This window comes from Cherax quadricarinatus, chromosome 86 (genome assembly GCF_038502225.1).
Source record: "Cherax quadricarinatus isolate ZL_2023a chromosome 86, ASM3850222v1, whole genome shotgun sequence".
NCBI lineage: Eukaryota > Metazoa > Arthropoda > Malacostraca > Decapoda > Parastacidae > Cherax > Cherax quadricarinatus.
The window spans coordinates 3927485-3953996 of record NC_091377.1 but is presented as its reverse complement, the minus strand read 5'-3'; the positions used below and the strand labels follow the sequence as shown (position 1 = coordinate 3953996).

Sequence of the window (26512 nt, the reverse complement as noted above, 5' to 3'; positions counted from 1 at the left end):
CTTTAGTTTCATCTACGGAACTAATGATGGCTCCATCTGGCATCTTATAAAAACCTGTCCCTCTTCTCTCTATGTAATAACCTCTGAGTATTCTGTGTGTATGCACCTCGCCAGCAAGACACGTGTTGGCACAAGTGTTGGCACTGTCAGGTGAAACCTAACCCACGTTGATATGCCAGACTTCTCATCTGCCATACACAAAGCCCTTCATTAGACCTCTCTTCACAATAATCCACAAACTACAGTATGGCCTCAATCACGACCCACCACCCAGTGTGATAACACACCTTGCTAATGAGTAGCGAGGCTGAGGGCAGCTTCAGGCAACACCAGTATTGTTAGGTAAAAGGACACCAAGTGCAACTAATGCGACATTTTATTGTGGCAACATTTCGCTCTCCGGGAGCTTTGTCAAGCCGAAACGTTGCCACAATAAAATGTCGCATTAGTTTCACTTGGGTTCTTTTACCTAACATATTGTCGGTAATTCTATCAACATTATTACAACACCAGTATTCACCTAAATTGTGTTGCAAGGATCGAGCCATGGCTCCCGGCCCCACCTCTATATACACAAGCTTCATTTATTCCTGACCTGCGAAGCATTAAATAGTATACTGGTGTTCGACTACATCTCCACTAACTCTTATGCCCTCAGGTTTAAACAACAAGATATTACAAGGATCCCAAAGGAAATAAGTCACTTTGACTTTTCTGGGTTATCTTAGGTAATCTACACATATGCTGCTTTGTATGATAAATTATGCAACTGTACTTATGTGTACCTGTACCTGAATAAACTTACTAACCGCAATAACAATGGTTATGTTGAAAACAGTATCGTTCCAGACCATGGAGCTGAACTCTTCTCCAGGCTGAGGGACTGACCACCTTGTTCCAGAAAATGGAGGTAAACTCTTCTCCAGGCTGAGGGACTGACCACCTCAAATACTATTTCTCCAAGGTTGATGGACTGATTACATGATCTTCATTTCACTGCTACACCTGCTGCTTCTGTATCTGGCTGAGAAAGCCTATTGTGTAGGCGAAACGTTTCAACAAGATACCCAACTACTCCTGCACGTGTGTCTTGCTCATCAATAATAATGGTACACAATACCAAAAAATAGATAAGACAAACGTGCAGCAGTCTGGTATTCTTATTGTCAAAACGTTTCGCCTGCTCAGCAGCCTGAGGGACTAATTACCTCATATTTACTATTCAACTTCTGCTATCTCCAATATTCAAGAAACCTCTGTATTAGAATGATGAAGCCTGGTGAGCAGGTGAAACGTTTGAACGATAGAGATACCCAACTGTTGCACATGCATCTTACTTGTTGACTTATCGACCGGATGGATGAAATGGCTTTTGCTGACAAGTATTAAGATGATGATATATGTAGATAAATGTTTCAGAGAACTGACAATCTTGATAAGATTGATGGACTGATTACATCGACTCCAGGCTGAGGGACCTTCTTCTGATCTTCACTATACTTCTTTGTATTGGACTGATGGAGCCACTTTGGCGAAGCGTCCCACAATAATATCCAAATCTGACTCACGAAATCGTAATAACACGATTGTAAACAAACCACGGTACGGGTGGGGAACGAACTCACGGCAAGCGAGTCGTAAAACTCCAGGACTGGGCGAGCTCGTCCAGTGGCTTACGCGCTGGCCTGGAGTTTTACGACTCACTTGCTGTGGGTTCGATCCCCACCCGTACCCTGGTTTGATACCCAAGTGTTGTCCATGTGTCTGATTTATTAACATCTGCTGCAGAACAAGCTTCCACGTGTGTTGTCATGTGGAAGAACGACGAGGATAGTGACCTACGAGCAAGTTTAAGGACAGTAATTATGTAAGAATGTTGTGTATGTGATGTAGGTATGTAAAGTGTCGGAGCCGCCCTCCTTCACAACCCTGGCAAGGCCCTCTGCTCAACCCCAACACACAAAACACAACACACACAACACACACAACACACACAACACACACAACACACACAACACACACAACACACACAACACACACACACAACACACACACACACACACACACACACACACACACACACACACACACACACACCTGGTCCACTTGCTCACCTTGTCCCACTTCCACCTGGACCCACAAGCTGTGGAGCGGTGCTGCCACTACCTTCTAGCTCACACCACAAACACAAGCACGCACACTCACTACATCTCTACATAAACACTCGCTACTTACTGCAAACATGGAAACAGCAAATTCACACATTATTATTATTTATGTAAAAGAAAATTCAGAATTGCGTAAAAGCTAAGGCCTGGAAAGTGAATAAAGATAAACATGAAGACTGAAGTTTACAAGACAAACAGGGTGGAGGCCACATGAACGCACAGGCATGTACGGACCACCTTCATTTATCAAGCTAGACAGCATGCTTCTCTCAGGCAACACCAGCTTCTTGCAATAAACACCCCGAGGTGTAAACATCCACGCCACTTGCACCATTGAGTCCAGCCAGCCAGCAGTTGTTGCTCCTGCTGGAACCTACCATCAGTGTCATCTGCAGCGCCACCTCCACGGCTCCTTATACAGACTCACCATACCCCAGCCACAGTGCCAGCACCACTGTACGCCTCAGCTTGTGACAAACACCTGCGTTAGCTTTGTCCTGACGAATTAACTGACAAGACTGTGCTTGGAGCAACACTCCGGTTCAAACGACGCATACCATACAACCCACACATCACAACCTCGACCCCTGCAAAACACCACTAGGGCTGTGCAACTATAATGAACAAAAAGATACAATACTGTGACTGGAACAATGCATAAATAACCAGCACATAGGATAAATAAGCTTATGACGACGTTTAGGTCCGACTTGGACCATTAACTAGCCACACAGACCGAAACGTAGTCACAAGCTTCTTTTTCTATGTGCGGATTATTTGTGTGTATTTAGTACAACTAAGATTGTAAAATTACGTTCAACGATAGCACTCTTCTTGCTGATCTTGGTGACACACTAGTTCACCTAGTATATGGGAATGGCGCTTTTATGAGAGTATACCTCACCGGTTTCGTAGATACCTTCACCGCCTGAGACTACACTACCTTATTACGTGGATACCTTCACCACCTGAGACTACACTACCTTATTACGTGGATACCTTCACCACCTGAGACTACACTACCTTATTACGTGGATACCTTCACAGCCTGAGACTACACTACCTTATTACGTGGATACCTTCACCGCCTGAGACTACACTACCTTATTACGTGGATACCTTCACCACCTGAGACTACACTACCTTATTACGTGGATACCTTCACTGCCTGAGACTACACTACCTTATTACGTGGATACCTTCACCGCCTGAGACTACACTACCTTATTACGTGGATACCTTCACCGCCTGAGACTACACTACCTTATTACGTGGATACCTTCACCACCTGAGACTACACTACCTTATTACGTGGATACCTTCACCACCTGAGACTACACTACCTTATTACGTGGATACCTTCACCGCCTGAGACTACACTACCTTATTACGTGGATACCTTCACCGCCTGAGACTACACTACCTTATTACGTGGATACCTTCACCACCTGAGACTACACTACCTTATTACGTGGATACCTTCACTGCCTGAGACTACACTACCTTATTACGTGGATACCTTCACCACCTGAGACTACACTACCTTATTACGTGGATACCTTCACCACCTGAGACTACACTACCTTATTACGTGGATACCTTCACCGCCTGAGACTACACTACCTTATTACGTGGATACCTTCACCACCTGAGACTACACTACCTTATTACGTGGATACCTTCACCGCCTGAGACTACACTACCTTATTACGTGGATACCTTCACCGCCTGAGACTACACTACCTTATTACGTAGATACCTTCACCACCTGAGACTACACTACCTTATTACGTAGATACCTTCACCACCTGAGACTACACTACCTTATTACGTAGATACCTTCACCGCCTGAGACTACACTACCTTATTACGTGGACACCTTCACCACCTGAGACTACACTACCTTATTACGTGGATACCTTCACCACCTGAGACTACACTACCTTATTACGTGGATACCTTCACCGCCTGAGACTACACTACCTTATTACGTGGACACCTTCACCACCTGAGACTACACTACCTTATTACGTGGATACCTTCACCGCCTGAGACTACACTACCTTATTACGTGGACACCTTCACCACCTGAGACTACACTACCTTATTACGTAGATACCTTCACCACCTGAGACTACACTACCTTATTACGTGGATACCTTCACCGCCTGAGACTACACTGCCTTATTACGTGGATACCTTCACCGCCTGAGACTACCTTATTACGTAGATACCTTCACCACCTGAGACTACACTACCTTATTACGTGGATACCTTCACCGCCTGAGACTACACTACCTTATTACGTGGATACCTTCACCGCCTGAGACTACACTACCTTATTACGTGGATACCTTCACCGCCTGAGACTACACTACCTTATTACGTGGATACCTTCACCGCCTGAGACTACACTACCTTATTACGTAGATACCTTCACCGCCTGAGACTACACTACCTTATTACGTGGATACCTTCACTGCCTGAGACTACACTACCTTATTACGTAGATACCTTCACCGCCTGAGACTACACTACCTTATTACGTGGATATATTCACCGCCTGAGACTACACTACCTTATTACGTAGATACCTTCACCTGAGACTACACTACCTTATTACGTGGATACCTTCACCGCCTGAGACTACACTACCTTATTACGTAGATACCTTCACCGCCTGAGACTACACTACCTTATTACGTGGATACCTTCACCGCCTGAGACTACACTACCGTATTACGTAGATACCTTCACCGCCTGAGACTACACTACCTTACTACGTGGATACCTTCACCGCCTGAGACTACACTACCTTACTACGTAGATACCTTCACCGCCTGAGACTACACTACCTTATTACGTAGATACCTTCACCGCCTGAGACTACACTACCTTATTACGTGGATACCTTCACCACCTGAGACTACACTACCTTATTACGTAGATACCTTCACCGCCTGAGACTACACTACCTTATTACGTAGATACCTTCACCGCCTGAGACTACACTACCTTATTACGTGGACACCTTCACCACCTGAGACTACACTACCTTATTACGTAGATACCTTCACCGCCTGAGACTACACTACCTTATTACGTGGATACCTTCACCGCCTGAGACTACACTACCTTATTACGTAGATACCTTCACCGCCTGAGACTACACTACCTTATTACGTGGATACCTTCACCACCTGAGACTACACTACTTTATTACGTAGATACCTTCACCGCCTGAGACTACACTACCTTATTACGTAGATACCTTCACCGCCTGAGACTACACTACCTTATTACGTGGATACCTTCACCACCTGAGACTACACTACCTTATTACGTAGATACCTTCACCGCCTGAGACTACACTACCTTATTACGTAGATACCTTCACCGCCTGAGACTACACTACCTTATTACGTAGATACCTTCACCGCCTGAGACTACACTACCTTATTACGTGGATATCTTCACCGCCTGAGACTATACTACCTTATTACGTAGATATCTTCACTGCCTGAGACTACACTACCTTATTACGTAGATATCTTCACCACCTGAGACTACACTACCTTATTACGTGGATATCTTCACCACCTGAGACTACACTACCTTATTACGTAGATACCTTCACCACCTGAGACTACACTACCTTATTACGTAGATATCTTCACCGCCTGAGACTACACTACCTTATTACGTAGATACCTTCACCTGAGACTACACTGCCTTATTACGTAGATACCTTCACCACCTGAGACTACACTACCTTATTACGTAGATACCTTCACCACCTGAGACTACACTCCCTTATTACGTAGATATCTTCACCGCCTGAGACTACACTACCTTATTACGTAGATACCTTCACCACCTGAGACTACACTGCCTTATTACGTAGATACCTTCACCACCTGAGACTACACTACCTTATTACGTAGATACCTTCACCGCCTGAGACTACACTACCTTACTACGTAGATACCTTCACCGCCTGAGACTACACTACCTTACTACGTAGATAACTTCACCGCCTGGCCCGAGACCTCACTACCTTATCGACTTACTTACCAACCCATTCTCTAATATGAATCTTCTTGTTGGAATTAATCCACTATCCTTATCCTATTAGTAATCCCATTTGACTTTTGGTGCCCAGCGCTCGTTCTGAGAGTCTTCACTCCAGCTTTAAAACATATATGGTGCTTGATACGAACCTGATAGGTTCCTCATTTTAGCTGGAGTCTACCTGGAGGGCATTCCGGGGATCAACGCCCCCGCGGCCCGGTCCACGACCAGGCCTCCCGGTGGATCAGGGCCTGATCAACGAGGCTGTTACTGCTGGCCGCACGCAATCCAACGTACGAACCACAGCCCGGCTGATCCGGCACCGTCTTTAGGTATCTGTCCAGCTCCCTCTTGAAGACAACCACATGGTGCCTGCAGTGAAATGAATGCCGCCAGCACCGAGCAGCCTACTTGATCAGGCAGCAGTAGATATCAGAAATGCTGCCAGAACAAAGTCTTCAAGAAGAAAGTGGACCAGTACTTACTCCAAAGAGCACATAATGTGATCCCTATGTTGGCCAGCGGGCCACTAACAGCAATAGCCTAGCTGAACTGGCAATCTACAGGAAAGCCTGGCTGCGAGAATAGAAACCACCTAAAACCCGTGACAAGTATATCCCAGGACCCTGCAAGTCAGGAAGCAAATATAATCAGTCGATAAGAATTAGGAGCGGCCAGGACGACTTAGGAGCTATACGGAAACGTAAACACATATGCAGTTTAATGTGATCCTTTATTGACAACGTTTCGCCCACACAGTGGGCTTTTTTTCAAGTCACAAAACTATATACCTTGACACCCACAAACAGTCAGGAGCGGCCAGGACGGCTTATGAACTATACCTTAACATCTGCAAACTGCCAGAAGAGCACATATATAAACAAGTTGATGAATGAGGCATGTGCAACATTTGGGCATCCTTGTCAAAACGTTTCATCTGCACAATAGGCTTCTTCAGTAGAGGCGAATATAAAACTGAAGACAGCAATAGTAATTCTGAGGTGATCAGTCCCTTAATCTAGATAGGCGATGTAGCAAAAAGACACTTATTGATTAGAGGAAACGTTTCGCCACGAGTGGCTTCTTCAGGACTGAAGAAGCCACTCGTGGCGAAACGTTTCTTTAAATACGTGGCCATGAATTGTACGTAAGTGTCCTTTACCACATCTTGTAGGTATCACCAGACTATTTTTTAAACAGGCGATGACCAGTCCCTCAGTCCCCTCAATAATAATTACCTGATGGATACCAGAAGGGGAGTGGGGGGGATCAAAACCCTCGCAGCCCGGTCCCAGACCAAGCTTCCTGGAGGACGTCTGTCCCATGTCGGCATAAGAACATAAGAAAGAAGGAACACTGCAGCAGGTCTACTGGCCCATGCGAGGCAGGTCCAAGACTCCTACCGGCTTAAGCCAATGCCCCAACCTAGTCAGGTCAGGTCACATTCACTTAAGGAACACGACAAATGACCTAGTAGCACAAGCTAATCAGGTCCAACTCACACCCACCCACACCCACTCATGTATTTATCTAACCTATTTTTAAAACTACACAACGTTTTAGCCTCAATAACTGTACTTGGGAGTTTGTTCCACTCATCCACAACTCTATTACCAAACCAGTGCTTTCCTATATCCTTCCTGAATCTGAATTCTAACTTAAAACAATTGCTACGAGTCCTGTCTACCTGGAGGTTACCTGGAGGTTATTCCGGGGATCAACGCCCCCGCGGCCCGGTCCATGACCAGGCCTCCCGATGGATCAGGGCCTGATCAACTAGGCTGTTACTGCTGGCCGCACGCAGTCCAACGTACGAGCCACAGCCCGGCTGATCCGGCACTGACTTTAGGTATCTGTCCAGCTCTCTCTTGAAGGCAGCCAGGGGTTTATTGGCAATTCCCCTAATGCTTGATGGGAGGCTGTTGAACAGTTTTGGGCCCCGGACACTTATGGTGTTTTCCCTTAGTGTACCAATGGCGCCCCTACTTTTTATTGGGGGCATTTTGCATCGCCTGCCCAGTCTTTTACTTTCGTAGGGAGTGATTTCTGTGTGCAGATTTGGGACCATTCCTTCCAAGATTTTCCAAGTGTAGATTATGATATATCTCTCCCTCCTACGTTCCAACGAGTACAAGTCAAGTGCTTCCAAGCGTTCCCAGTAGTTAAGGTGCTTGACAGAACTTATACGTGCAGTAAAGGATCTCTGTACACTCTCTAGATCTGCGATTTCACCTGCTTTGAATGGAGATGTTAATGTACAGCAGTATTCCAGCCTAGAGAGAACAAGTGATTTGAAAAGGATCATGGGCTTGGCATCTCTCGTTTTGAAAGTTCTCATTATCCATCCTATCATTTTCTTTGCACGTGCGATCGTGGCACTGTTGTGATCCTTGAAAGTGAGATCCTCAGACATTACTACTCCCAGGTCCCTTACATTAGTTTTCCGCTCTATTGTATGGCCGGAGCCAGTAGTATACTCTGTTCTAATTATTATCTCCTCCAGTTTTCCATAACGGAGTAGTTGGAATTTGTCCTCATTGAACATCATATTGTTTACCGTTGCCCATTGGAAAACTTTGTTTATATCTTCTTGGAGATTAACCGCGTCCTCAGCAGATGACAGCCTCATGCAGATCCTAGTATCATCCGCAAAGGATGATACGGTGCTGTGGTGTATATCTCTGTTTATGTCTGATATGAGGATAAGGAATAAGATGGGGGCGAGTACTGTGCCTTGTGGAAAAGAGCTCTTCACTATGGCAGCCTCCGATTTAACTCTGTTGACCACTACTCTTTGTGTTCGATTTGTTAGGAAGTTGAAGATCCATCTCCCCACTTTCCCAGTTATTCCTTTAGCACGTATTTTATGGGCTATTACGCCATGATCGCATTTGTCAAATGCTTTTGCAAAGTCTGTGTATATTACATCTGCATTCTGATTTTCTTCCAGTGCATCCAAGGCCATGTCATAGTGATCCAGTAGTTGTGAGAGGCAGGAGCGACCTGCCCTGAACCCATGTTGCCCTGGATTGTGCAGATTTTGGGAATCCAGGTGATTTGCAATCCTGCTTCTTAGCACTCTTTCAAAGATTTTTATGATGTGGGACGTCAGAGCTATTGGTCTATAGTTCTTAGCTAATGCTTTGCTGCCACCTTTATGGAGTGGGGCTATATCCGTTGTTTTAAGTGACTGTGGAATTTCACCCATGTCCAAGCTCTTCCTCCATAGTGTACTTAGGGCATGCGAGAGGGGTTTCTTGCAGTTCTTAATGAAAACAGAGTTCCACGAGTCTGGGCCCTGGGCTGAGTGCATAGGCATGTTGTCAATGGCTTTTTCGAAATCTATCGGAGTTAGGGTAATGTCGGAAATCTGGCATACATTTATGGAGTTTTGAGGCTCATTCATGAAGAAATCATTTGGGTCGTCGATCCTCAGACCGATTAGTGGTTCACTAAACACAGAGTCGTACTGGGATTTCAATATTCACTCATTTCCTTGTTGTCATCTGTGTAAGTCCCATCCTGTCTGAGTAAGGGCCCGATACTAGATGTGGTATTTGCCTTGTTTTTGGCATATGAAAAGAAATATTTTGAATTTCTTTCAATTTCACTAATAGCTTTAAGCTCCTCCTGCCTCTCCTGGTTCCTGTAAGAGTCATTTAGCTTAAGTTCGATAGTTTCCACTTTCCTGGTCAGCGCCTCCTTTCGTGTATCAGATGTTCTAGCACTCCTGAGGAGCTCAGTGACTCTTCGTCGTCTTCTGTAGAGGAAGCGTCTTTTTCTCTCCAGTTTACTCCTGCTCTTCTTCTTTCTTAGGGGAATATGCCTAGAACATGCTTCGGCTACCAGGAAGTTGATCCTTTCAAGGCACTGGTTTGGATCCATGTCATTTAAGACATCTTCTCAACATGTTTCGTTTAGGACATGGTTTACCTGGTCCCAGTTGATGTTCTTGTTGTTGAAGTTGTATTTTGTGAAGACACCTTCACAGGTACATGCATTCTGCTGATCAGGACCCCTATGCATGTACGTCTGGACTTCGATTAGGTTGTGATCGGAATTAGTTGTTTTTGATATTCTTATGTCTCTTATCAGGTCCTCATTATTTGTGAAGATAAGGTCAAGTGTGTTTTCTAGTCTTGTTGGCTCCACTATCTGCTGGCTTAAGGTGTGTTTTTCGCAGGGGATTGTTTCAGCTATAACATTATTTGCTACATTCTTCCATTTTGTATGCCTTAGGTTGAAATCACCAAGCAGTAAGATGTTTGGGGATGGAGCTGGAAGGTTTTCCAAACAGTAATAAATTTTCAGTAGCTGTTCCTTGAACTGTTGTGAGGTTGCATCTGGTGGCTTGTATACAACCACAATGACTAGGTTTTGGTTCTCGATCTTTATTGATAGAACTTCAACTACCTCATTTGTGGTGTTCAGCAACTCCGTGCAGATAAGGGACTCTCTGACATACAGGTATTTTCAGCATATTATTTACATCCCCTTTATTTATTCCTGTCTTCCATTTATACACCTCAATCATATCCCCCCTAATTCTACGCCTTTCTAGAGAGTGCAGATTCAGGTCCCTCAGTCTATCCTCATAGGGAAGATTTCTGATACATGGGATCAACTTTGTCATCCTCCTTTGTATGTTTTCCAGAGCATTTATATCCATTCTGTAATACGGTGACCAAAACTGTGCAGCATAATCTAAATGAGGTTTAACCAAGGATATATATAGAGTTGAAGAGCAACCTGAGGACTCCTATTATTTATGCTTCTTGATATGAAGCCAAGGATTCTGTTAGCTTTATTGCGAACACTTATGCACTGTTGTCTTAATTTCAGATTACTGCTAACCAGAACTCCTAAATCTTTTTCGCAATCCGTAATATTAAGATCGACATTATTTAGTTTATATGTGGCATGGTTATTTTCCTGTCCAACATTTAAAACTTTGATTTTGTCTATATTAAACTGCATCTGGCACTTCTCCGACCACTGCATCAGTCTATTCAAATCTTCCTGGAGTGCTCTATGTCCTCGTCAGAATGAATTCGACGGCCTATTTTGGTGTCATCGGCAAACTTGCTTATGTCGCTCTTTATGCCCTCATCACTGTCGTTGATGTAGATTGTGAACAACAGGGGGCCCAACACTGACCCCTGTGGAACACCGCTCGTGATGCTTCCCCACTCTGATTTCTCCCCATTTATGCAAACTCTCTGCTGCCTATTTGTCAACCATGCCTCTATCCAGGAAAAAATTTCTCCTATTCCATGTGCCTTAATTTTCCTCAATAGTCTCTGATGTGGGACCCTGTCAAAAGCCTTACTGAAGTCCATATACACAATATATTCATTACCATGATCTACCTCCTCAAATACCTTAGTCAAAAAAGTTAATAAAACATAGTTGGTGAAACAAGCTAGTATGGCTTCCTTGAAACTGAGCTCGTTAGATTAAGTGACACCAGTAACACCAGTATAAACAAAACCAGACTCTCTCTGGCACAGCTGATCAACGCGCCACTACTCCCTCTCAAATCACTTTTTACACAACATTGATGACATGCCTTTCTCGCCTGGGTTCTTGGCAACCACGTCCTACCACGCCAGTCATCCAACAACACACCAGAAATATAAACATTACAGTGGTCAGCCATCTTAATAGATTTCCTTTCAAGAGCTCACAGCTTGCAATAAGATCACAGTAAACAGGTGATATCACAACATGCAAAACAACCACTGTGAAAAATAGTGAATTTGCAAGCGCTTTCGTGAGCCCAGCCATGGGTCAGGCTCGTATGGTGCTGGTCTAAGGTACGGAGTACGGATTCCATTGCACTGGCCTAGCACCAGAGCGTCGTCCTGGGGTTCACCACAACCAGTAGGTTTCACAATGAACCTTGAAACCTTATACCCCCCCCCCCCGGGCGCACAACTGCCGCCAGGATCAAGTTTACCCCCATAACGTTTGATTCAATTATTTTTGAAATGGTTCACGGTGCGCTTCCTTACATCAACATTTCTGCCTCTACACATGTTTATGTACCGTAGAAGATCAAGAGAAAGAGTCAAGTGCATGTTTAGTAACAGCAACAGTCTGGTTGAACAAGCCTTCAAAAAATAATACTGACTTCAGGTCGGACTTCAGTGGCAGAAAAACACTAGAAACCAGTCACGGGTAGTATCTGAGGAGTAAAATATCCAGGCAGATTTCAAGGAGTTTATTTTAGGAGAGTTTATTTTATATTATTTTATTGTTTGTGGTCCCAGATTATTCAACATCTTACCAGAAGATATCAGAAACATTGCTGGGACAAGTGTAGAAGTCTTCAGGGGGAAACATAAATACATATGCAGTTTAATGTGATCCTTTATTGACAACGTTTCGCCCACACAGTGGGCTTTTTCAAGTCAACCTGGGGTTGAAAAAGGCCACTGTGTGGGCGAAGCGTTGTCAATAAAGGATCACATTAAACTGCATATGTGTTTATGTTTCCATTGTGTCGGTATTTTATACCATTTATTTTCTTCAGGAGGAAACTGGACAAGTATCTTCACCAGGTTCCAGATCAACCAGACTGTGATGGATATGTGGGGCAGCGGGCCACCAACAGCAACATCCTGATTGACCAGGCTAGCACCAGACGGGCCTGGATCATGGCCGGGCTCCGGGAGTAGAAAAACTCTCGAAACTCATTAAAAGTAAAGGTAAGGTATGTCACTCCTGCTTTAATATCACCGCCATAATGAAACCACATTTCAGCTTAAATACTTGACACACCACTGATGATATTTTCAACCCTGGAATTTTAAATAAAATGGCATCACTGCCTTTACAAATTACCATTATCTAACTGCAGTAAGCCTGTATATTTTCGTTAAATACCTTTGATGAGTTCTAAGTCTTTCTACTCTCAGAGTCCTGTCAGTAATGTTACTGTGTACTTGTGTAGTACACTTAGATAAACCCAGCTACTTTATAGATAGGCTCTCTTGCTAGCTATGACGTCACGAGTCCTGGTCATGTGAGCTGTAGGCCACAGCGTTCCTGGCCATGGGCCAGGCTCATCTGGTGCTAGCCTGGTCAACTAGGCTGTTGCTGGTGGTGACTCACTGCCCCACTTAACCACCACAACCTGGTTGATCTGCCAAATTTAGCTGGGTGCGAGAGGGCCGCGTTACTATCCAGAACACCCTTTATCCAGGTTGATGGCCAGATCATGCACACCCTTTACTGTCTGCAAAAGCGAACATGATAGGGTTCTGCACACTGTACCTAATCAGTTGAATTATGGCGCCTAAGTCTGACTGCATGTCCCAAGAAACAACAGCCAGTGAGACCAGGATATTAATTAGAGCCAAGCTACAGTTGCAATGATGCTCATACGGTGCCCGCACGCAAAATGTGGGTGGTAGGCGAGAGACACGCTAACAGGAGCTCCCCCAACCTGCGGCCAGAGGGCCGCATGTGGCCCTTATTGGAAATGGATGCGGCCCTCACATCAAATAAATAATGAATTCACTTTTATTTAGGTTCCACACTGCAGAGTATCAATGGTTACAAAATATTATTGTTATTATTCATAAAAATTACAAAATGCGACCCTACTTTAAATCTGGCTTTTCAAGTTGGCTCTTTCATACTACAAGATTGGTGACTACTTGAGGATATGGTCGCAAATCTGCACACTGCCATAACAACATACTGGAGTGAAAGATATAGGAGAAAATGTAAAAAATGAAAAGCTGGGGAGCCAAGGAAACAATAAGAGAACATTGTATCAACATCTGCGGGCCCAGATTATTCAACATCTTACCAGAAGATATTAGAAATACTCCCGCAACAACAAATGTAGAAGTACTGTATTCCAGAGGAAACTTAACACGTAGCTCCGCCAAGTCTTGGATCAACCAGGCTGTGATGGATATGCGAACAAATGGGCCGCCAGCAGCAAGAGCCTGTTTGACCAGACAAGCACCAGACAAACCTGACCTAGGGCTGGGCTGTGGGAGTCTACCTGAAAAAGGTATTACTCACCAAATGTATATAAAATAATGGTATACCTTTGATGAGTTCCAAGAGTTTTTCTACTCCCGGAGCCCGGCGAGAGGCCAGGCTCGTCTGGTACTTACCTGGTCAACCAGACTGTGCTGTGAACCATTACTATGCTGACACCAGGTAAGAGGGTAATATCAACTGTTAATGAATTCTTTATGACTGGCTATTTCCTTTTCAGAAATTAATGCAAGAATTTGGAAGTGTTTTGCCAGCACGTCTTTAAGATTTTATTACGTTTCGTCATCCAGTGGTTTTATCAATACTAATTCAAGGACCGGCATCAAGCAAGAAGTCTCTGACCAAGAAGACGCCACAACCAAACTGCAAGCAACACACAGGGGTCAGAAGCTATGACTTGGCCCCAGCAAAAAAAAAAAAACGTATACGAGTGGGTCATTAACCTTTGACAGGTTTCGAGAGTTGATTCTCCCGCCCTGGATCAGGCTTGGCTGGCCAGCGTAATGTGTTTGGAGTAACGGCCCCACCAGGATCACGGTGTGTATATCCAAGACGCTTCCCACGCAGCCACAATGACCCAACAATCAATATCGTTGTATTCACAATCATGGGGAACGCCCACCAATACTTTTATAATCTGAAGGGTTAAAATAACGGTGGTGTCAACACGAGAGTCTTGTCATAACCTCTAAGCTTGTATTAAGACAGCGAGAGAGAGAGAGAGAGAGAGAGAGAGAGAGAGAGAGAGAGAGAGAGAGAGAGAGGGGGGGGGGGGCTGGATCAGACAAGATCGAGTAGAGTATCACATACAAATAAGCCCATAGCTTATAGAATATGCTTGTACGTAAATTTGCAACCGTCCACCAGGCTTGGCGGACGGTGCGCTGTACTCCCTAATGAAGACTAGGGAAGCAATGAACACACAGAACTCAATAAGTGTAAAGGGACCACGACTTTCTGGCACCTAGTGAAGTTACTTATCCGGTTTTCTCTTGAAGACTCGTGTAAAGAAACCTCACTTTACCTCCCTTAAAGTAGCAGCCAGGTGGCCAAGACAATACAGAGGTGACAGCTGGCTGACGTATTAACTGTGGTACGCTGGACCGGTCATTCCAGCTTTGTTTTCGATGCCATCTGATATTCACCTCATACTTCACTAAAATCCACGGATGTCACAGGCTACAGCTGCTTTTATTCTCTTTTTTTTCATGAAGATATACGAGGTGAAAGTTTCCCCTTCCTGCTCATAAATACACAAGACCTGTTCCAAACTCTTCGTTCATAAATAGAGATTGTCTGTGTTTCTTCGCACGAGTGTGCGTTATTCCATACACGTGTTGATTATCTGTTGTAGACTGCATAACTGCAACCCGATCGCAGACCAGACCATCTGAAGAGCTTGTCTCATTAATCAGAGAACTTTGTACCACTGTGTTTAATCCAATGTCATGAGATTCGTTTCAAATCCTAAATCACCACGACGGTAATAGGTTTTTATCGTTACTCAAAACAATAACAAAAACCAAACTATAGATCATTCTGAAGCATTAAAATTATCAAACCGCGAGGCCAGCAGTAACAGCCTAGTTGACCAGGCATTGATCCTTCAGGTAGCCGTCACTTGTTAAACCAGCGATGTATGAGTCAAGTTGATAATTTAAAACGTACGGTATACATAGCATGACCCGCCTTGATGGATAGAATTTTCCAGCGCTGGATGACTCAAGATAAACAATACTCGTGAGAACGTCTCACTGTCTTTACACTCTGATGATTCTGGAATTTAACTTGTATTGAAAAGCCTTATTCTAATAATAATAATAATAATAATAATAATAATAATAATAATAATAATAATAATAATAATAATAATAATCTATATTTCTACATGTGTAATGTTGATGAATTAGACACGTGTAACACTTAGGTATCTTTACTGAGGAAACGTTTCGCCACGCAGTGGCTTCATCAGTCCTAAACAAAGAAGAATGGTGAAGATCAAGAGTTTGAGGTAATCGGTCCCTCAGCCTGGAGTCGATGATGTAATCAAACTCCTGATCTTCACCAGTCTTCTTTGTTTAGGATTGATCAAGCCACTGTGTGGCGAAACGTTTCCTCAATAGAGATACCCAAGTGATCCACATGTTTATAATTGAACAACTTGTCGGGTATCTATTTATCTACATACATTACATGTATAATGTATACAAGCCTAGCTGACATCAATGACATACTACTATACAAACCTAGCTGACATCAATGACATACTATACAAACCTAGCTGACATCAATGACATACTACTATACAAACCTAGCTGACATCAATGACATACTACTATACAAACCTAGCTGACATCAATGACATACTACCATACAAGCCTAGCTGACATCAATGACATACTATTATACAAGCCTGGCTGACATCAATGACATACTATTATACAAGCCTAGCTGACATCAATGACATACTACTATACAAGCCTAGCTGACATCAATGACATACTACTATACAAGCCTAGCTGACATCAATGACATACTACTATACAAGCCTAGCTGACATCAATGACATACTACTATACAAACCTAGCTGACATCAATGACATACTACTATACAAACCTAGCTGACATCAATGACATACTACTATACAAGCCTAGCTGACATCAATGACATACTACTATACAAACCAAGCTGACATCAATGACATACTACTATACAAGCCTAGCTGACATCAATGACATACTACTATACAAGCCTAGCTGACATCAATGACATACTACTATACAAGCCTAGCTGACATCAATGACATACTACTATACAAGCCTAGCTGACATCAATGACATACTATACAAGCCTAGCTGACATCAATGACATACTACCATACAAACCTAGCTGACATCAATGACATACTACTATACAAGTCTAGCTGACATCAATGACATACTACTATACAAGCCTAGCTGACATCAATGACATACTACCATACAAGCCCAGCTGACATCAATGACATACTATTATACAAGCCTAGCTGACATCAATGACATACTACCATACAAGCCTAGCTGACATCAATGACATACTACCATACAAGCCTAGCTGACATCAATGACATACTACCATACAAGCCTAGCTGACATCAATGACATACTACTATACAAGTCTAGCTGACATCAATGACATACTACTATGCAAGCCTAGCTGACATCAATGACATACTACCATACAAGCCCAGCTGACATCAATGACATACTATTATACAAGCCTAGCTGACATCAATGACATACTACCATACAAGCCTAGTTGACATCAATGACATACTACCATACAAGCCTAGCTGACATCAATGACATACTACCAGACAAGCCTAGCTGACATCAATGACATACTACCATACAAGCCTAGCTGACATCAATGACATACTACCATACAAGCCTAGCTGACATCAATGACATACTACCATACAAGCCTAGCTGACATCAATGACATACTACTATATAGAACGCCGCCTTCTTATTTTGGATCTCTTATGCTCACTGAGTGTATGTACTTACTGCGCCGCGGCTTTTATGGACAAACACAAGTTTGGAACAACTTTTCGCTCCAATTACAGCTTTTTCAAGCCCTGTAAGTTGTACAGCCTGGTTGATCAGGCAAGCACCAGACTGTCTGGTTCATGGCCAGGCTGCGCGAGTAGGTAAACTCTCGAAACCGGTAACAGGTATATCACAGTTTCATGTTCTCCATACTTTTATCTTTGTTTATGTACCTCTCAACGTTTCGCTCTTTGAATGATCTTTTCACTGTGAAATACTTATCACATTCTGACGAATTTCTTGATCTTTCAATGAATATTTTTTTTAACCTGTACAATACCTGTATACAATTCTGGGAGTGTGTGTACAAGAATGGTATACAATACCGACAAGATGAAATTGAGACACATGTGCAACATCTGGGTATCTTTATTGTAGACGTTTCGCCATCCAGTGGCTTTATCAATACAAATTCCAGGACATAACTTGAAGACAGGAGAACTATGTACAGAAGATGAGGTAATCAGTCCCTCAACCTCGACTACGGTGCTCTTCGCACCTACTGCTAGGTTGAGGGACTGATTACCTCATCTTCTGTACATAGTTCTCCTGTCAAGTTATGTCCTGGAATTTGTATTGATAAAGCCACTGGATGGCGAAACGTCTACAATAAAGATACCCAGATGTTGCACATGTGTCTCGATTTCATCAATTCTGGGAGTCACTGCCCCCTCGTCCTCAGCCCAGTATTTTTCAAGGCGTCATTATAATATATATTTCAAATATTTTACGCGTGTTTCCAACCGTTCAGGTGTTTGTCCAAAGTGATGTTTACCACGAGGAAGCTCTAAACTCGCATGGGTCATGAAAATAATGTAGATAATACAACGATATCCAATCCTGAAAGTTTTACAATGTCTAAACAGTGGCATGGCATGGCATACCATATACCTGTGCTTCTGATTCGTACGTTGGATAGCAAGCGACCAGTAATAATAGCCTGGTTGGTCAGACCTTGATCCACTAGGAAGCCTGGTCTGGTACCGGGCAGTGGTACCAGACTCTCGAAGGGTGGCTAAGACGCCTGGTCTGGTACCTTGCAGTGGTACCAGACTCTAGAAGGGTGACCGGGAAGCCTGGTCTGGTACCGGGCAGTGGTACCAGACTCTCGAAGGGTGGCTAAGACGCCTGGTCTGGTACCTTGCAGTGGTACCAGACTCTAGAAGGGTGACCGGGAAGCCTGGTCTGGTACCGGGCAGTGGTACCAGACTCTAGAAGGGTGACCAGGAAGCCTAGTCTGGTACCTGACAATGATACCACTCTCTCGAAAACAACCCTTCAAGTACCTCAGACCGATTTCGTGAGTTAAGTCTGGGACCAAGCTTTACTGTTGATAGCTCTACTCCTAAGTAACAATAAGGCACAACACCGTGTCAGGAACATTACATATATAACCCGCTAAGCTCTACTCCTGACTTCCCTCAAGGGAGGTTCCTTGAAGTTGGTGAGGGGCTCTTGATCTAGGGAACTGGATCTGTGCTCCGGTTCCCTGAATTAAGCCTGAATACCTTCCATCCCCCCCACATGCGCTGTATAATCCTACGGGTTTAGCGCTCCCCATGATTATAATTATAATAATCTACTCCTGACTGTCAATAGTTAATTAGCTAAATCTATCAATGAAAAACAGCTGATTAGTGATTATGGTCAATACTCAAGTCTGATGAGTGAGTGTTTGGCACTTATAGTAGGTAGGTATAATGTTTGTCAGGAAACAGGATAACCGTTTCCTGACGTTGGTCTTAGTCATATGATGACCCACTGCTGGAGCTTTTGGTCATCTGACCGAGGACTTCCGCTGGTTTACCCCTCCACCCTTTTAAAAATCATATCTTTGATGATTTTCAAGAGTCTTACTACTCTCGGAGCCCGGCCATGGGCCAGGCTAGTCTGGTGCTATGATTATAACCATTAAGTTCTAACACTTATCGTAGATGAAGTACTCGCCCAGTTGTACCTTTAAGAGTCGAATCATAACTCCAGGCCAAGAATCTCAGCTCTTATCAGCCGGTTTTATTGATCAAGTAACCTTCAAGCATCATTTACCTTCAGGGGCCGATTACACTTGCTCTTTACACTGTATATGTTGTTCTCCATTATCACCTCGTTTGGTGCGTTCCACTCACAGTGAAGAAGTACCTTAACCTTATGCAGACAATAATAGACGGGTAAGAGAGCCTCATCTACTGACAATGATCAGGGAAAAAAATGTAAACAGGTGGGTGCTTGAGACCCTCCTTATCACAAAGGTAAGATGGTAAAACACACAAATGCTGTATAATGTGATCCTTTACTGATTATGTTTCTGTGACTTGATAAAGCCCACTGTGTGGGCGAAACGTAGTCAACACAGGATCTCGTTATACTTCATTTGTGTATTTTTTCCAAGGTGTCGGGATTTTATAATATTTATCTCCACAAAGATAGAAAGGGGAAGGAAGATCTCACCACTGAGGATAGACAGAACTATCCCCTAACAACAGATAAACCTCTCAACTGGGGATAGATCGGCTTCCTGAGGACAGAGTATATGTGCTAGGTGCAAGAGGTATTGAACTAAGAATGACACACTTAAGCAACATATGTAACTCTCTATTGATCAAACGTTTCGCCACGCAGTGGCTTTATCAGCCCAATACAAAGAAGAAAGGTGTAAGGAGAGGAGGTGTTTGAGGTAATCAGTCCCTCAGCCTGGAATCGATGTGTTCAGTCCATCAGTCTTCAAGACTGAACACACGTTGCACAAGTGTCTCATTCTTCAACTTGTCAGTTTTCTAAACCATTTGTTGAAAATGGTATAAATAGACAAGTTGAAGATTATGATATGTGCAACAGTTGTGTATCTCTATTGATGAGATACCCAATTGCTGCACATGTGTCTTAATCTTAAACCATTTATCACAGGTATTAGATGATACAGTATGATCAGTAGTGCCCGGGTTGACAAGTCACAGTCTAGGTGTTTACTATTAGTGTCTCAATTAGCATGCCTCGCTTACGTGTTTTGGAGAGGGCCCCAGCCTGCGATGGCCCACGCTTGGCATACGTACCTGCCAAAGAGGAAAACAGTTAAGGCCACAGCAAAACTTAAGCTAGTAGACGCGCGCAGTTCTTAAAGGATGTACCACATCTGTTAATGACAAGTAACCTTTCAGAAGAGGTTTTACCTTCCTGACATACGACTGTCAAGCATGCCAAGCATGTTCAATGTGAAAACCAAAGTCAATGTATTTTCATTTCTAGTGGGATCTGTTATCTGTTGGTTACCTGTGCCTTTGATAAGTTTCGAGCTTTTCTACTCCCGGAGCTCGGCCATGGGCCAGGATCGTCTGGTGCTTGTCTGGTCAAACAAGGCTGTTGCTGCTGGTGACCTGCAGCCCCACATACCCATCACAGCCTTGTTCATCTGGCCCCATTGATGACATGTAGAAGTGTGGTATCGTGGAGTGGTGTTGTCACACAATATTAAGATATTCTTGTGCACCACTCAAATGTAGCACATATTACAAGTTAGTGCAACACGCTATAATGTATGCTGGTGTGTGCTAGCGAAGAAGCCGGAGTGGGTATCGTGTTTGGGAGAAGAGAGGGTGATGGGTGCCACCCGCCCACCCCGCCACTTTGTTCTGCTGCAGCCGCGTTGATATGCTCACAATAGTCAACAGCACCAGGTCTCCCATGCCCCATCTTCCAGTGTTATGTTCATTCATCAGTCAACAGCACCAGGTCTCTCAGGCCCCATCTTCCAGTGTTATGTTCATTCATCAGTCAACAGCACCAGGTCTCCCATGCACCATCTTCCAGTGTTATGTTCACTCATCAGTCAACAGCACCAGGTCTCCCATGCACCATCTTCCAGTGTTATGTTCACTCATCAGTCAACAGCACCAGGTCTCCCAAGCACCATCTTCCAGTGTTATGTTCACTCATCAGTCAACAGCACCAGGTCTCCCAAGCACCATCTTCCAGTGTTATGTTCATTCATCAGTCAACCCTCCAGGTAACCAGGTAACAGCACCAGGTCTCCCATGCACCATCTTCCAGTGTTATGTTCATTCATCAGTCAACAGCACCAGGTCTCCCAAGCACCATCTTCCAGTGTTATGTTCACTCATCAGTCAACAGCACCAGGTCTCCCATGCACCATCTTCCAGTGTTATGTTCACTCATCAGTCAACAGCACCAGGTCTCCCATGCACCATCTTCCAGTGTTATGTTCACTCATCAGTCAACAGCACCAGGTCTCCCATGCACCATCTTCCAGTGTTACATACAAATCAGGCTTCCCTACAAATTACAATGGCGCGCATGCTGCTGCGGGTTATATATACACATGCGCACAGATCGTAAACAACTAGTAAAAAAGACAAGGCTATGAACGTCACGTGTTACTACGCTAGCGACTGCTTCCTTCAGTTGTAAAAATAACGCGTACCTTTACCTTACCTCTAATGAGTTCCGAGACCTCTTCTCCCAGAGTTCGGTCCTTGGGCCAGGCTCGTCTCGCCTGGTACAAAGTCAAACAAGAGCCAACATTTATTACTGCACATGCAGTATACCTGAAGTCACTCAAGTGGGATAGGTTTATGACCTAATTCTTCCACTCAAACCCTCCCTCCTACTCATGACTTATTCTCTAGTGAACTGATAAAGTCCCAGGTGAAGGAAGAAACGTCACACTAAAATATATTAACCAGCACAGCGAGAGTCGCCATGAACAAGGCCTCCAAGAGAAATTCTGTAAGACGGAACAAGCTTTGGGGTCCCTAGGGGTAGGCTGAAGCTTCTCTCAAAATTGAGGATTTGAAGTCCAATAACGCCATTAGTGGCCTTCCTGGGTACAATATAAACGTCGGCGATCATCAACAACCAGAATTCAGAAGTCTGTTAATTTTACATAATTATTTGTCTGAACTAAAAATAGTTGAAATTGCTAAATAAATCAAATGAATGAACACACACACACACACACACACACACACACACACGTACGTACGTAAGGAAACTAGAGAAAGTGCAGAGGTTTGCAACAAGACTAGTCCCGGAGGAGAGGTTAAGGGAAATAGACCTGACGACACTGGAAGACAGGAGAGTTAGGGGGGGGGGGATATGATAACGATATATAAAATATTGAGAGGTATACACAAGGTGGACAAAGACAGGATGTTCCAGAGATGGGACATAGCAACAAGGGGTCACAGTTGGAAGCTGAAGACTCAGATGAACCACAGGGATGTTAGGAAGTATTTCTTCAGTCATAGTTGTCAGGAAGTGGAATAGCCTGGGTATGATGTAGTGGAAGCAAGTTCCATACATAGCTTTAAGAGGTATGATAAAGCTCACGGAGTGGGAAGTGTGACCGGGTAGCGGCCAGTTGAAGAGGGGGGGGGGGCAGGAGTTGTGAATCGACCCTCGCAACCACAACTAGGTGAGTCCACACACACCTAGCTCTGCTGAGTGCTTGATTCTTGTAGGATTTGGTGGTCCCATGGGTTAGAGAGGGTCATGCGATTTTCGCTCACCATGAGGCGGGTCAAAACGACATGGGTTCGAGTTTTTGGCTAGTGGCAGTGTTGTTATTGATTAAATACCACTCGTTCGTGGTTACAATATAAATAAATAATATATATATATATATATATATATATATATATATATATATATATATATATATATATATATATATATATATATATATATATATATATATATATATATATATATATATATTATATATATATATATATATATCGTTAGGTTAAGAATGATTTTTGCAAAAATTATTGCATACACAAATTTTCGTTTGCCTTATTCGGCAAGAAGAGGGTTACTATTTAAGCCAAAATCGCAAGTTTTACCTATTACCTATTCGGCACAACATTAGATATATATGAGTTGAATGATAACTAGGCTTATGGTGTTACAAACAACACATCAGGAAGTTGTAATGTTGCAGAAAAGAGGATGAAGTCCAATCAAACACCAGCAAGTAAAAGGGAACAGTACAAGCGAGACTGCTTAAGTGATTTCAGTTACCACTGGTATCATTCCTCTCGTTTGAAACTTCTCATTATCCACGTTGGACTGCGTGCGGCCAGCAGTGACAGCCTAGTTGATCAGGCCCTGATTTATCGGGAGGCCTGGTCATGGACCGGGCCGCGAGAGCGTTGATCCCCGGAATAACCTCCAGGTATCCCTTTCATTTTCTTGTCATTAATGGCATCTGCTTCGTTCTTCTTTAAAAGACTGGTCAGCTGATGTTATTTCACCTAGATCTTTTGTGCGTTCTTTAAAAGATCGGTCAGTTGATGTTACTTGAACTAAATCTTTTGCATGTTCTTTTCGTTCTATGGGGTGAACCTTCTGTGTTATGTATACAGTTTCTCTTGTTTGAGTTTTTCGTTTTTTCCATATAAGTAAAGAGATGAAAGTGTTGTACCTAGCACACTAAATCACTCTTGAGTGACCTCCAGCTCTCAAGGCAACAACTATTTATTTAGGATGCTCTTAACGAGCCATTTAGAGGGTCATTAAATAATCAGTACCTATGATATGCCTGTGACCTATTTTCTGTTAATCTTGCAGTCCTGCTTGAGAGGCCAGGCTTCCCAGCTGACCACCTGTAAGGTAAACAAACCATACCCGGGCCGGGATTGAACCCGCGGGTTCAATCCCGGCCGGGGTATGGTTTGTTTGCAATCGTGTCATTACGATTTCGTGAGTCATGTAAGGTAAACTGTTGGTGCCGGAGGCTTGCAGGCCCATATGATCACGCACTTGCAGAATAGTAATCCAGTTTCCTCTTGAGAACTTTCATATTCGTTTCCGGCAATATTTCTAATATCTACTGGTAACAGGTTGAAGAGTAGCGAACCACGTATGTTGAGTGCTACTTGTTTTTTAAAGAATAAGCAAATGACAATACTCCACAATATGACTTAACTAACTCCCAATTTCAGCTTACCCACAGAATTCTTGCTGCTTCTCTAAAAGACTTGCACAAACTCATCCTCATGGATTACACTGAGGTGGCTTCAGCAAGCCTCCACTGAAACCCCGCACTAAATGTCAAATAATTGTAATCTGAGTGCTAGAGGTTCCCGACTTTTCAACGCCATCCCTTGGTGTATAAAGGAAATTACCAACAAATCTTTGGCTGTCTTCAAGATCAGTTCCTGACCAAGTGGGTTATGGTTCGTACTTAAGACTGTGTGTGGCCAGCAGTAACAACTTGGTTCATCAGGCCTTGATCCACCAGGAAGCCTGTTTGGGACTGGGCCAAGAGGGTGTTAATCCCCGACATCCTTCAGGTAGAGGGAGGAAAAAGACAGATAACAATTCAGTACCTAATAAGAGGGCTAATATCTAGGTGAGGAAGCACCAGAGTACAAGAAGACTCCGAGTTAGTGGACGAAACTACAGACCAACTTCATTTTCCAAGTTTGTTTTTATAGGGGGTCATCACTTTATAAGTGGGGAGATTAGAAAAAAAAGTCTGAGGGGTACCATAAACAGAGAACACTAATATATCTTTGATGATGAGTTACGAGTCTTGCTACTCCCGGAGCCCGGCCACGGGCCAGGCTCTATCATATAAATGATCTCCTTCCACTAGAGGGCCCAGCTCACCTGTGACCTACTCTTCAAGCTGCTACACCTCACTTTCCTGAATATAAATCTCTAGCCTCATGCCTCTGCTTTAGGGTGAGACCGATTATCTCAAACTACCTCTCCACCTCGTCTACTGTCTCAGGATGAAAAGTTTCGCCTGCAGTGCAGGTGAAACTTTTCGTCAACAAAGATATCTAAGTGTGGCAAGCGTGACGTGTCCTATTCAAGAGTATACTGTCAACATCAGACGTTCACTCTTAACCCCTTCTACCAGTAAAGGTAAAAGTCGATACGTTCCTACATGAGCATAGACCAGTTTGTTTAACATCTTTATTACGCACACCATACCCATCATGTGGGCGACAGTCAAAGGATTAGAGGTACATAATGGGTCCAGGGACTGGAACGCATAGTTTTGATAGTTGAACAAGTTACAGTGGTAATGAGTTCTTTATGCAGACATTAATTTGGTCACACACACACACACACACACACACAAAGTGGTAAGCAAAGACCAACTAGGTTATAATGTACATATGGTAATAGCCTGGCTGGTCAAGTTATTACAAACACTCCAGCCACACCTTTGATGAGGCTCGAGTTTTTCTACTCCCCGAGACCAGCCTTTGGCCAGGCCTGACTGGTACCTGCCTGGCCAACCAAATTAAGTTAGGATTGAGTAAAAAAATATAACTGCTCACAAAGGGAAAACAAAGAGATCAGAGTTCAGTGAGAGACTATGCTAGGAAGCAGCATGATACGAAAGTCGGAAAATATAAGACAGAACAGATGAACATTATTAGTTACCAAAACTCTATACCCGTGTGGATCATTCCGAGCAGAGGGAAGGTTCTGTAATATACGAGAACACTGGCGAGTGAGGAGGATGAGAATGCGTGGAAACGGGACTTGCGGACGGTGTAATAACAGCGGTAAACACGGATGAAAATGCCTGGAAAAATTTAAACCTTTTACTGGAAAAAAACATATGACAGACGTGACAAGTGACTGACAGAGCTGGACCACTAACGGGACCTCTGGTACTGCTGAAG

At 43.6% G+C, this 26512-nt stretch overlaps 1 protein-coding gene and 1 long non-coding RNA gene across 5 annotated transcripts in view; both read right to left on the bottom strand.

Annotated features, from left to right (window-relative positions):
* The window catches only part of LOC128702975 (RNA binding protein fox-1 homolog 1-like), a 367005-nt gene that overhangs the window by 156995 nt on the left and 183498 nt on the right, over positions 1 to 26512 (bottom strand). Inside the window, exon 2 of one of the 4 annotated variants that reach the window (XM_070103571.1) lies at positions 20849 to 20899. The exons of the other annotated variants lie outside the window; for them this stretch is intronic. Within the exon in view, the coding sequence (XP_069959672.1) occupies positions 20849 to 20893 (45 nt within the window). The 5' untranslated portion in view covers positions 20894 to 20899. The remainder of the gene's footprint in view (positions 1 to 20848; positions 20900 to 26512) is intronic. 4 annotated transcript variants of the gene reach the window in all.
* The window catches only part of LOC138855242 (uncharacterized), a 351644-nt gene that overhangs the window by 211617 nt on the left and 113515 nt on the right, over positions 1 to 26512 (bottom strand). The gene's annotated exons all lie outside the window — the stretch shown is intronic.